General features: G+C 34.6%; 1 protein-coding gene across 3 annotated transcripts in view; it reads left to right on the top strand.

Moving 5' to 3' along the window:
* Window positions 1–12,042, top strand: part of KIF2A (kinesin family member 2A) — a 56,050-nt gene extending 44,008 nt beyond the window's left edge. For 2 of the 3 annotated variants that reach the window (XM_032213611.1, XM_032213612.1), the window contains exons 12-20: window positions 1,598–1,689; window positions 1,836–1,978; window positions 2,585–2,789; window positions 4,355–4,465; window positions 5,018–5,085; window positions 6,685–6,835; window positions 7,420–7,521; window positions 9,324–9,459; window positions 11,261–12,042. In XM_032213611.1, the coding sequence (XP_032069502.1) occupies window positions 1,598–1,689; window positions 1,836–1,978; window positions 2,585–2,789; window positions 4,355–4,465; window positions 5,018–5,085; window positions 6,685–6,835; window positions 7,420–7,521; window positions 9,324–9,459; window positions 11,261–11,346 (1,094 nt within the window). In that variant the 3' untranslated portion in view covers window positions 11,347–12,042. Of the gene's footprint in view, window positions 1–1,597; window positions 1,690–1,835; window positions 1,979–2,584; window positions 2,790–4,354; window positions 4,466–5,017; window positions 5,086–6,029; window positions 6,144–6,684; window positions 6,836–7,419; window positions 7,522–9,323; window positions 9,460–11,260 lie in introns of all 3 variants that reach the window. The other variant, XM_032213613.1, reaches the window with a different exon arrangement.
* Window positions 12,043–13,089: the final 1,047 nt, after the last annotated feature.

Below are 13,089 nucleotides of genomic sequence, written 5' to 3'. Positions count from 1 at the left end.
AGTGTACGCCAGAGCGGTCACTTCCGGAAGACTCCGTTTGGAAGCCGACAAAAAAGCCATGCTGGGATGGTGGCGGTAGTGGAGGTTCTCTGGCTCTGAGGGAGAGCTGGGCCAGGGCATTGGGAGTGAGCGGGAGCGGACCAGCTGCTTGCGCAACCCCCCCTCCATCTGTGCAGAGCGTCTTTCACTGGCATTTCGAAGGCGCCAAGTGATACCCCTAGGTAAGTGAATGATGCTGTGCCTGGCTGTAAAGGGGGTTTGCCGGGTGGCTGTTCTTGAGTGTTTGCCGGTTGCTTCATGGCTGCTGTGTTGCGCTGCTATGACAGCGCAACACAGCCGTTCGCCCCTGAGTCTATGCCCGGTTCTTTGAGAGCCCACTCGCCGGGCATCTTCAAGAGAAGATGCCCGGCAACCACAAAACAATAAGCCCTCCCCTGATAATAGGGCCCAAGCCATATTTTGTATGTAAAAAGAAAATAAGACCCTGTCTTATTTTCGGGGAAACACAGTAGTATTTTCATTGTTTTACTAGGGATTGAAAAATGTTTCAGTGTCTCAAGGTGCTAATTCATCTAGAAATGTTGGTTTTCTAGATGAATTAGTGTCTATAGTAATACCATAAACACTCAATTGCATAAATTTTGATTCAGTGGATATCAGATGTAGCAGATTTCACACAATAATTGATCTTTCTTGGTGAATCAATCCAGGCAATAATCATACATAACATTTTACATTCATTACATACAGGATTTACTACAGCTATGTCTTTGTAGACAGAAAGAGAGAGAGAGAGAAGGTTTTTTTGTCCTCCCCCAATTCTGAAAATTGCTTTTGGATAGAGTTAAAGAGGTGGGAATATGTATTTTTGGCAAATTTTTGTTAGCTCATAATCCTTAGGGTAAAACATTGCTACTTGTTTTAAATTGTAATTTGAAAGTTTATTCCAAAATAAATGCTAATTGCAACATCCTTAATTTGGTTTTAGAATCCATGCACAGGTGGGAGGGGGGCAAATGGGATGTATGAATATGTACAGAATCCATGTTTCTTTTATGCTGTATGTTGTGAAAAGTTATCTCTTTCATGTTATTCTTCTGGAAGGGAAATAACCAATATCTGGTTCATCTGATTCCCTAGCTTATGATATGTGAATCAAGAAAATTAAACTCTAGTTTAATAGCTCAGCAATTCAGAACTTGTATTTGGACTTTTTAAAACAACTAAGTTATGATTCCTGGTTTAAATTATAATTTCAGATACACATACAATGCAAGTTGGGAATTGGGTCGGATGTCATTGATGTTACAGGCCTTCTTCAAGCAATTCTGAAGGAAGAGGGATGGGAGTTGGAATAGCGCAAGCCTGTTATTTATGTTCCATTCTGTTTGTGCCTTTAGCATCAAAATACAGTTCCATACTACATGTGAACTCTGTATTTGTAGAAAAAGCATAATGAACACAGAAAGTGTTATAAATTCCAGCATTTTTTTAGCTGATCACTCAGTATAGTTAATAAATATATCAGTATGTGAACTGTTGTGCATTTCTGAAGTTTTTCCATTTCCCATTTCCTGTAATTGTAATCTATTTGCAGCTAGAGATGTCTTTTTAATGTTGAAGAAGCCAAATTATAAAAAACTGGAACTTCAAGTATATGCAACGTTTTTCGAGATTTATAGTGGAAAGGTATGTGATTTATTCCTAAAATATATAACTACTGAATTTTTATCTTCTGTGTATATAACCAATTGTTTCAACAGAGCTAAATTAATACTCCAGAAATTCCCTAGCTAACACATTCTCTTCTCCCTCCCTCCCATTCCCCACATAAGGTTTTCGACTTACTGAACAGGAAGACCAAATTAAGAGTTTTAGAAGATGGTAAACAGCAAGTCCAGGTGGTGGGATTACATGAGCGAGAGGTTAAATGTGTTGAAGATGTTCTAAAACTTATTGAGATAGGCAACAGTTGCAGGTATTCTTTCCCCCCCTCTTTCACATTATGAAATTATAGTAGATAATATTTAAAAAATTAAACAGTTTGATATTATATATATATATATATATATATATATATATATATATATATATATATATATATATATATTTATTTATTTATTTATTTATTTTCTTGGAGTACAACATAAATAAAGTTTCAGAATTGAGAAAAGTTTTTGTTCCATACAAATTATAAATAGATTTTTTCATCTTTTTATAGGAAGCAGTTTTAATATAATCAAATTACTGTTTTTAAATGTATTAACAATCATTTTAAGCATTGTCTCATTTTATGTTCACATGTAAATATATTTTAAACATTTTTATGGAATTTAGAGATAGTGTAGAATTTGTGATATAAATGGAAAACATACCAATAATGGGTCTCAATTAAAATTGTAACTGAAGTGGACAGCATAATTGTAATATACACCTTTCAATTATTTCTTACTTTGACTATTAATAGAATATGCCTTAATTTTTAACAGAAATTATAGTCTTATCAATGTTGAATGCACTAATCTTATTACTAACATACAGTGACATTTCATTCTTTCTTTCCCACCCCATCTCTTTGTTAAAGAACATCTGGCCAAACATCAGCAAATGCACACTCATCTCGAAGTCATGCAGTGTTTCAGATCATCCTCCGGAGGAAAGGGAAGCTACATGGTAAATTTTCCCTAATTGACTTGGCTGGAAATGAAAGAGGAGCTGATACTTCCAGTGCAGATAGGCAAACCCGACTAGAAGGTGCTGAAATTAACAAGAGCCTTTTAGCACTCAAGGTAAAAGAAATACTTGTCACTGAATTCAAGCTAAGGTTGTTGGCTTTCTACATTATATCAAATGCAAAACTTTTCAAAAACATTTGTTTACTACATTAATGGTTTATTATAGATGATGGTCATTCCATTTTAAATGTTTACTAGCCACTATATGGTACATGTCAAGGTAAGTACAAAATGATAAGTAATGTGAATTGATTATATTTATGTCATTTCAAATTGTTTACTGCTAAGAATAGATATAAAGTTGATGCTGGAACATCTTAAACAGGTTTGATTAGTTATGAAACTAATTTGGTTCCTTAGTTTATAAGGATCATTGAAAAAAATAGAACTTATACATTGCTTGAAAAAAGACTTAGAGCAAGAAAATGATCAACTACTAACTACTTGAGCTTTATACCAGTTGCCAGCTGCTTAAACCTGAATGTTTAGTCCCTATAGGATTTTATTTTTTGCCTGTTTTTCTCAATAAAGTATTCTTGATAAAAAAAATATTTAATTAAATTGGTACACTTGTTTTTTTTATAGTTATGCTTATATCTTTCTTTGACAGGTTTAAATATATTTAATATACTAAAAGAACTGCTGAAAGTTTTATGATCTGCATAATATGTTTAACAATGTCATAAAATAACTTTCTCAAGTGTCACACGAGAGTATTTTAATATCTTTGCTAGCTCATTCATATAGATTCTTGATTTAGCATTTAGCAACAGTAGTTTGAGATGGTGATATTACCTATTACCAATGGTAAAATGTTTGCATACATTGAATATCTTTAAATTTAACTATTGTTTTAAGTACTTTTATTATATTGTAAAGACTTTTTATTTATTTCCTGATAAAAGGAATAGCCAGCTATTTCAAATAAATATTGTAATTGATTAGAATCAAGGATGAGCAAGCCCATCTTCTTTTCTATTGACATTGAAGTTGGCTCAGATTTGTCTGTCAGATTTAATTCATATTTTATTTATGAGATTTTATATGAGGTTGTTGGCATTCTTGCAAAGCTAGAAAAGCTTGGTGGATGGGATAAGGTCTCTCTGTGGATGGATAGATAGAAAGAGAAGGAAGGAAGGAAGGAAAGATAAAAAGTGGTAGATATTTCCTTAACTTCTAATTTTATTTGGTAAACATTTTATATAGCAAGAGATTAATCTTGAAGAAGTGTCAGTTTTGTTTAAAACTTTTAACGGTGCAACAGCAAATGATAATGTTAAGTCTTCTTCAGTTTTTGGTTCAAATTATTTTAATACTGCAAGGAGGAATACTCTATTGGTCACAAGGTGCACTAGCAATTAAAAGTATATGCCCATGTCTAAATGTTGGACCATGCAAAAGGCATTTCAGTCTTATCATTTGAATGTGAACTGTACACAATCTCAATTCTATCTTTAATGTATAATATTTTCTTAATTGAAATTGTACTGCAATGTTTAAAGAAGAACATGGGGGAGTGCAGCTTGTCATCCATTATTTGCTGTTCAAATTTGCGGTTGTTTTAAAATAAATTTTGCATTGGTTCTAAGGAATAAACACAAACATCTTTATTCTTCCAGGAGTGCATCAGAGCCTTAGGCCGAAACAAACCTCATACTCCGTTTAGAGCAAGTAAACTTACTCAGGTCTTAAGAGATTCATTCATTGGAGAAAACTCTCGCACCTGTATGGTAAGTTAGGCATGTTGCAGAGTGTTTTCACTGCATGAAAGATAACTCTTGGGGATTGTATACAAATAAATTATATATACCTGTTGGAACTCAGTAAGTTCCTGAAGGGAAGGATTTCTGCTCCTTAAACTAAAACATTGTTATTGTATGATTTATGAAGATGTTATTAGAATACCTTTATCCTGGCAATTTTTCTGGTGTCCTATACCAGTGGTATGTTAATTTATAACAAAGAGTCACTTAAGTTGCAAGATAATAAAACTTTCTCATTAACGTTTTTAGAAAATGTAACTTTCAGTCTTTTTAACCACCTCTCCCATTGCTTCCTCTGTATGTTATAACAAAATCCTTAGCCTGTTTTATCATGCATTCTTTAACTTTTTCTTCTGTTTCAAATTTTAGTAAAGCATATACTATATGTTTTAGATATCACATGTTCCTCAAAACCAAGTATTCCTTTTTTTAAAAAGAAAAATATTAATTCCAATCAGTTGAAGTGTATACTTTTGTTATCATTCAAGAAAATAATTCTGGCATTTTTCCCCATCTTAGATTGCTACTATTTCTCCAGGGATGGCATCTTGTGAAAACACTCTAAATACATTAAGATATGCAAATAGGTAAGATGAGTATTTGTTTAAATTATTTACATAAAATCTTAATTTTGGTGCTTTGCTTGCAGTATTATATTGTTAGACATATATACATCTATGTAGTTAGAAAATTCAAATTTAACATGGAAGTTAAAAAAATTAAAGTAAAGGTAAACTATGAAAATGTTTGTTTTCATTTAACAATGTTTTCAAAAGAGAAATGTAAGAGTCAATTATTTTGCATACCTTACTAAGGTGCTCAGTGTATACTGGACTCTTCGCCTCTTTAAATTGAGGTTTGACTGTCTATTAATGTTCTTAGGTTCTTTAGATGGCAACTTTTCAGAGCTCAGAAACGAAGCAGGGACTATTTAATTGGAAAAGAACTGCCAGGAATATTAGTCCTATGGACAGATTAGAAGGTTCAGGAAGGTGATACAAAACTACTACTGAATTACTCCCAGGAAAACTACATGGACTATGAGGTCACCAGGACTGAAGTCTGACTGGAAAGAGACGACTTATGTTTAATATATAAATTCTAGTTTTCAATAAAACACGTTCCAAGAATATATAGTTAGATAATAATGGTGGACATGTATAAATTGCATTGAATTCATTCTTTGTAATGTGTCATTAAGTCCATGTTACTTCAGAAATATAGGCCATTAAACCTGATATTTTTCTTTCGGTTGATGAAGTTATACAAATGACTATGTTCAGAAGTGTGCTTCATAGGCCATTAGTGGGGAGGTACGATCTATATTCAGTTCCAGCCATTGACCTTTTAGATGTTCAAGCTTCCATCCATTGACTTCAATTTCCTATTAAATTTTTCTCTCTCCAAGAGGTTTATCAGAGAGTTAGGTTTAGATAGATTGTGAAGAGTTTTGTGCAGTTGCAAACATGATTTTCATTGTTTTTACAAGAACACTTTCTTTTAATTTCTCTGCTGTATCTTGCTGCTGCAGAGTAAAGGAATTTGGAATTAGTCCTTCGGACATTCCCTTCTCACAGAGTAGTGGCAGTCGCTCTGATCTCTCTCCTTCCTATGAGTATGACGACTTTTCTCCTTCAATCACCAGGTCTACTTCATTCTTTACATGGAATGTTAATTTTAGTGGTTTATTTTTCTATTCTGATGTGTAATTTAACAGTCATACTTCCACTTTTCTCCCAATCATTTTTTTTTTTTTTTGGTTTTCATTCAGTTTGATGATAAAACTGCATGGCCTGCAAATCATCTTCCGAATTAGCCTTTACTAGTTCCAAACATTTCATACCAAAGTTTTTTGTTTACCTCAATGTGTAAGAGGTGGTGATGTCAACTTTTTTTACTAGTTGCTCTACATCTGAGTAATAGATATACAATATTGATTCATTTTATATGTGGATATTCTGTGTGTATAGGTGTGTGGGGGAGAGGATATAATTCAATGTTGTGGTTGATTGCAATTTTATAATTAATATAGTGTGAGTGACTCCTACTATTATAGACATACATACTCATGAAGTTGACATCACCACCACTTATGTAAATTGTCTGTGAATTCATGAAATGATTTTCTCCCTGCTTAAATTCAGATTATATTAATTTTAAAATGAACATCTATCTTAAAAATGTAGAGTCAAGGAACTAACAGTTGATCCCAGTGCTCCTGGTGACATCCGTCCCATCATGCATCACACTCCAAATCAGATTGATGACTTGGATGCACAGTGGGGTGTTGGGAGCTCACCTCAGAGAGATGATCTTAAACTACTTTGTGAACAAAATGTGAGTAACTCAGATATCACTGTCTGGAAATGCAAATTCTAGTCAATTAGTTTTGATCAAATTATTTAAACATTAAATTATCATCTTATTTTGTATACATTCTTCCTAATCAAGCTTAAATATCACTTTTTAACCATATAGATCAATTATACATTTATAAACGAATTAGGCTGTACATAAGATTTAATTAAGTAATGGATAAATATGTATCTACAAATATATTCTAGAATGTTCTAGAAAGAAGGTTTCCCTTTTCCCCATTGCTTCAAACTTTCTGGGACTTAAATTTCAAATCTTGCTTCAGAAAGCCACCATTTAAGTTTATAGCATTTGATTGACACTGGGAATATTAAAGGCAGTGCAAAATTGCTGCATTTGCTCCTTGATGTTTATTCTACATGCTGGTTATCTGTACCACCAAGCAATAGTTGACAAATTATTACAGGGTAGGTTTATTGTTGTATAACTTCAGGTTGATAAAAGGGTAGTATGCTTCAAAATATACTCAGCCATTTCTTCAAAATGTTCTTTCCTTTGCTTTCCATTTTGTAACTTATTATAGTGAGGTTTATTGTTTCTTAAAGGAGGAAGAAGTTTCACCACAGTTATTCACTTTTCATGAAGCAGTGTCACAGATGGTGGAAATGGAAGAACAAGTAGTAGAAGACCACAGAGCTGTCTTCCAGGTAAATGTTCTATGGGAGATTGCACAATATAAAATAAGGATCTTACACACTAACTTTGTGCAAATCTGAAAAGTATGATAGTGAAACTGAATTGCCTTATGGTTGGTGTAGAGTGCAGTTTGGTGAGAAGGAAGAGATTGGAATGGGATGTATGTCTGCTCTGGGACACTGTCTTAGGTACCATACTTTTCAGAGTATAAGATGCACTGGAGTATAAGACGCACCAAGATTTTGAAGAGGCAATTTTTTTAAAAAAAAAATTTGCACTCTGCAGACCTCCCAAAAACAGGCCTCAAAAAAGGGCATGCATAGCCTTTAGGAGGCTTATAGAGTGCTTCTGGGGCTGGGGGGGGGGGGGGCAAAAAAGAGCAAAAATTTGCACTCTGCAGACCTCCCAAAAATGGCCCAAAGTGAGAATTGTTTGATTGGCCAGTTCTTGTTTAAATAACTGTGAAACTTATTGCAAATTTTTAAACTGGCAAACTAGTTTCAGTATTTGGTAATTACAAAGAAAGTTGGCAGTAGGATTATTTCTTTATAGATACTTGATTTAGCTTTTTCAAACATTTATAAAGTTTTTGCGACATAAGGGGAAGCGTGGAATTATAAGGGGTTATAAATTAAACAATTACTATATAATTTTTTTTGTTTTAATTCGAGATATATGAACCGAATAAACTACAGGTAGTCTTCAACTTACAACAGTTTATTTAGTGACTGTTTGAAGTTATAACAGCACTGAAAAATGTTGTCAACACCATTCAAACTTGTGACCACATGCTGTTTCGGAGTTGCCACACACACAAAAGGGGAGGGGGATGCATGGGGACACAGATGGGTGATGCGATTCACACTGGGAAAGGAGCAAGGAAGGCAAGCCAACTGTGGTCGGTTCAGAAGCCACCCAGGCCTGAAGAATACTTGCTGAAGTTGGCCAGGGAGCAACTGGGCTAAAAGAGTACTTTCTGGTGCCGGGCCCAAAAAGTACTTGCTGGAGCCAGCTGTGAGGGCAGGGCGTACTGAGTCCATAAAGCCTGCTGTCTAGCAGAAGCCAGTAAAGCTGGCTAAAAGCCCTCTTACTTGTATTGGCCACCATGTGCCAAACCGAAACTCCAGTAAAGAGACTCACATTGTGTCCTCTTCTTTTGTTGGGTTGGTTTGGAATTGTGATAGGTAACCAGCATGACTGACTTATGACAGGTTTTCACACTTATGACTGTTGCAGCATCCTCATGTCACATGATCAAAATTCAGGTGTTTGGCAACTGACACCTATTTATGACCGGTGTAATGTACTGGGATGATGTCATCCTCTTTGCAACCTTCTGACAAGCAAAATCAATGGGGTGGTCAGATTCACTTAACAACCATGCCATTAGCTTAACGACTGTAGTGATTCACTTAACAACTATGGCAAGAAAAGCTGTAAAATGTGGCAAAACTCACTTCTCCAATGTCTGCTTAGCTACAGAAATTTTTGGCTCTATTGTGGTCGTAAGTAGAGGATTATCTGTAGATGGAATTACACCATGTTTTTCCTTATTGCTTTTTATGAGCTTAATATCACAAAGCTAATACTTTTTGCCATTTTTATTTTTAAAAAGAAGACTAGAACTTTAAAAATCATTTTTGAGATGATTAGTTTGATATTATCATTTAAACCACTTTAAAATTCTGAGAATTTTAATTACCTTCTTCAAAACAATGTGGTAATTTAAGAGAGGTGGTAATCCACTTCAGATTATCTGATAATTCTTTTCCTTGATCCAATTATTGTGTTTCTCTCTCTTTGATGCTTTTAGGAATCAATTAGATGGTTAGAAGATGAAAAAGCGCTCCTGGAAATGACAGAAGAAGTAGACTATGATGTAGATTCATATGCTACACAACTTGAAGCAATTCTAGAACAAAAAATTTACATTTTGACAGAACTTCGAGGTAGAGCTTTTATCTTTTTTGGAATGCTTTTTGTGTATATGAGAATATTACTAGATTAAGAGCTACATTGTTTTAGAATTTAGATAGTAATTGTGAAACAACTCCTTCCTCTTTCTCAGCACAATTAAAAATTAGGAAAATCTTAAGATCAATAGATCAATAAACATATGTGTAAATGGAATTCTAGATGGTACACAAGGATTTTCAGTTGAAATCATATTGTGGTATATCTTATTTTGGTTATTATGGAAGATTAGAGGATAACATACAGACACGTACCATGTGGTGGCACATAGTAACTATTTTTTCTCGGTCTCAATATAAGCCAAATTTATTATTACAATTTCAATGAATACATATTTGTTCCTGGTTTACCTTTTTATTCAAACAGTACAACTATTGAAAGTAATGCAAACTTTCTCATGAAATTCTTCAAGGAAATGTAAAATACCTGTCAAGCTACAGACACTTGAATGATACTATTCTGAAAAAATCTTCTGCAAATTTTTGTACTTGGCAGGCATACAGTGAGAAATAGGCGAGTTAGGGGTAAAGCCAACATTATGAGCTTAGAAATAATCAGAATGTTACCTGACCTTGTAGCAGAGTGACTGAGCTTGAAAGATAGAAGGTTGGCAGTCTCACATCACCTCTCTCAGAAGTCCTCGGGATGGGAGGGGGGGTGACTTGTCTTCAAGAGGCACTTCACCTAGCATCCTCAGCCCTAGTTTTTAGAGGTCCCTCACAAACTTTCTGACAATTAAAAGTTTAAAAATATTTTCTATCATGTAATTTCCTGACTGTCTAGCTTAGAAGTGTATGATTAAAGGTTTCAGCCCTTCCTCCCCAGGTCAATCTTTACTAGAGATAAGCAAAAGCAAACTTTATTTAAAAATAAAGCGGGGAAAGGCAGACTGCAGAAGGACACTGGTCTGTTAGAAACAAACCTGGCCCACTTTAAAACATTGGCGTTATGCTTTGTAATTCAAGATTCTGCTGAAATGGTATAACTTCATGAATACACTTCTCTAATTTGTTCAGAGGAAAAAAAAATAGGAGACTTGTGCAGTGCAACCATACAAAGATTAACATTGCCAAACATTCCTTGTTAAATGTTTTTACCTACTTTTCTGTGGATAGCAATTTTCCTGATTCCTGGACTTTAAGCTTCCTGGATATTATAATAGGTTAATTCTGAAGTTGCTGGGGAGATTCAAAGAACCCCAGTACTCATCCCAGCCTCAGTGTTCAGCTTCTCTCTCTTACTCCTCCAGTTCTATCACCCTTTTGTTTTAAGACAGACTCAAACTTGCTTTCTCAAAAGGGGAGAAGTTGGGATATCTGTCTGTAACTTGTAGCCTGTCACATGTGTAGACAACATATGACATCTAGCAGTTGTGGAAGTGTGATCCACTATAATTTATAGCAAGCCATAGATTCCTACAGTTCTCCTTCATCTTGTGTTTAATGCAGAAGACTTTGCTTCCATTTACATTACTTCAAACTATAATATATGAAGGTATGTTATTAGCGGTGGTCAGGTACCCTTTAGGAATGGCATGTAAGCTATGGTTTGATTTATTTAGAATGGAAGCAGAAGCTTCCCGTTTTCTCTTTGTGGCCATTCTGATGGAGGAATAGAGAGGAGGTGGTGAGTCCAGGGGTCCCAGCAGCCTTCAGGTTCTCCTTTAAGCTACAGTTTAAAGATTATATCCAAATAAAGCAGTTGCTTTGTGAATTGGGCATTGGAAGCCCACTGAAATTATTTGTCAGAGCTTTCCCCTTTTTTGTTACTTTTTAGATAAAGTGAAGTCCTTTCGCACAGCATTACAAGAAGAAGAACAGGCTAGTAAACAAATCAATCCGAAGAGACCACGTGCCCTTTGAGGCGAACCTCTGCTGCTAAAAGATGCCTGAATCTTCATTGCTATACCATGCAGCTGGTTGGAAATGAAGTAGTAAGAAGTCTCATCTACTTGAAAGATCTAAAACTTTTGAAGTGTCTGTAGAAATGTTCCATTTCTTCCTCTCCCAGCCAACATTTCAGTTGTGTGGAACGCTCCTGAATGTCTGGAAAATGCATCTAGACCAGATAGCACAACCAGGCAGGTTTGGGAGCTGGGAAGCACTTTTGTTTCAAATGTTTTAACGTACCCAAAATTGTGAATCCTTTATGTTTTGGAAATCTTTGCCAATTTTTTTAAAAAAATAATGAAGTACAATGGTGGACTTGTAAAAACTTCACAGAATTTTGTTTCATTTAGTCAAGTTGTTGCAAAGAACAGCTGTGCAGTTTTGTATTTGTATGCATGCCCACCTCATCAGTGATTGTATATACCTCTTCTTCTAAACAGCTGTGCTTACCTCTACGTGTTTTGTGCCTTGATCAAGGCAACCTGATCTTAAATGTCCTTTCTAAAGCACAGCCTTAATAAATGCCACTCTTTATTTGTCAATGTAAATTACTTTTGCTTTTTGTACATTTTAATGTGTGTTGTTTTCTTTTTCTTTTTGTGACTAGTTCTTCATTTCATAGTTATGTGCCATATCATTGATCTGGAATTAAAAACTGTCACTGTGGATTGACAGTGAGCCATTTCATTTTTTTCTCTGTATAAATCGGGAATCATGGTTTCTTTCAATGCCATAGAGTGAATCTAACATCTTTGTAAAGAACAAAGCTATAAATTAGTGAATATGTAATAAAATGGTTCTGGATTATGAAGGAGAGTTATATCTAGAGTAGTGCAGATTTACAATATGTGTCCTAGAGGGTTGTCCAAATAAAAATGCAACCTGATCTCTACATAAGAATAGAAGAGATATCCCAAAAATAGGATATCAAAATAACCCTTTCTCTTCCTATTAAAATTGGCTTTTTGATGCATGACAGTTTACATGTGCATTAATTGTAGTTTGCAAGTAGTTAGTACTGTTGCTTTAAAAGAAAGTAGCTAATATGTATCTTCCAGTTGTACAGTGCCATCACTTGAAAAGTGGAGTGAATTAGTATCATTTGAGGATTGGCACAATATATACTCCACATGCTGAAAAATAATCCATGAAGCCCAAAGTCTTCATAAATGGCACTGTGTGTCCAGCACTTTTAAGGTGGTGGCACTTTAATAATTTTTTCAAATTGCTGTCCAAAAGAATTACCCTTTTATGTCTTTCCTTTAAATTCAGATTTATTCAGGACTCTCTAGGAGTTAACTCTGTTCCCAATATATATTCCAGGCACTCACTTCAGCAACAAACATTACTTGAAACTGTTTCATGTTTTGTTTCTGGAACATAATCCATCTGTGCTGTGGCTGAGGGAAATACAGGGAGAGCAATGACAAGAGAGTGTAAATAAGCCAATGTTTTCAATATTTAACATAATTCCCATAAGGTAGGCTGTGGAAATCCCTTGCCATTATCTTGATGACAAAGCACCTGTAAACATGAAACTGAAATAGCAATGTAGATTTTACACAATTGTGTTTAATAAATTTAATTATGAAATATAAATTAGAAATGAGAATTTTGCTTCTATAAAGAACTGTAAGTCTCAGTCTGGGAATTGGTACACTTTTTTCTAATAAGAATTGGTCTTTGTTTGCTGAGTAAATAATTACATGTTTTCTT

This window comes from Thamnophis elegans, chromosome 3, assembly GCF_009769535.1.
Source record: "Thamnophis elegans isolate rThaEle1 chromosome 3, rThaEle1.pri, whole genome shotgun sequence".
Lineage (NCBI taxonomy): Eukaryota > Metazoa > Chordata > Lepidosauria > Squamata > Colubridae > Thamnophis > Thamnophis elegans.
The sequence above is the reverse complement of the archived record's forward strand: the minus strand, read 5'-3'. Positions and strand labels throughout refer to the sequence as shown.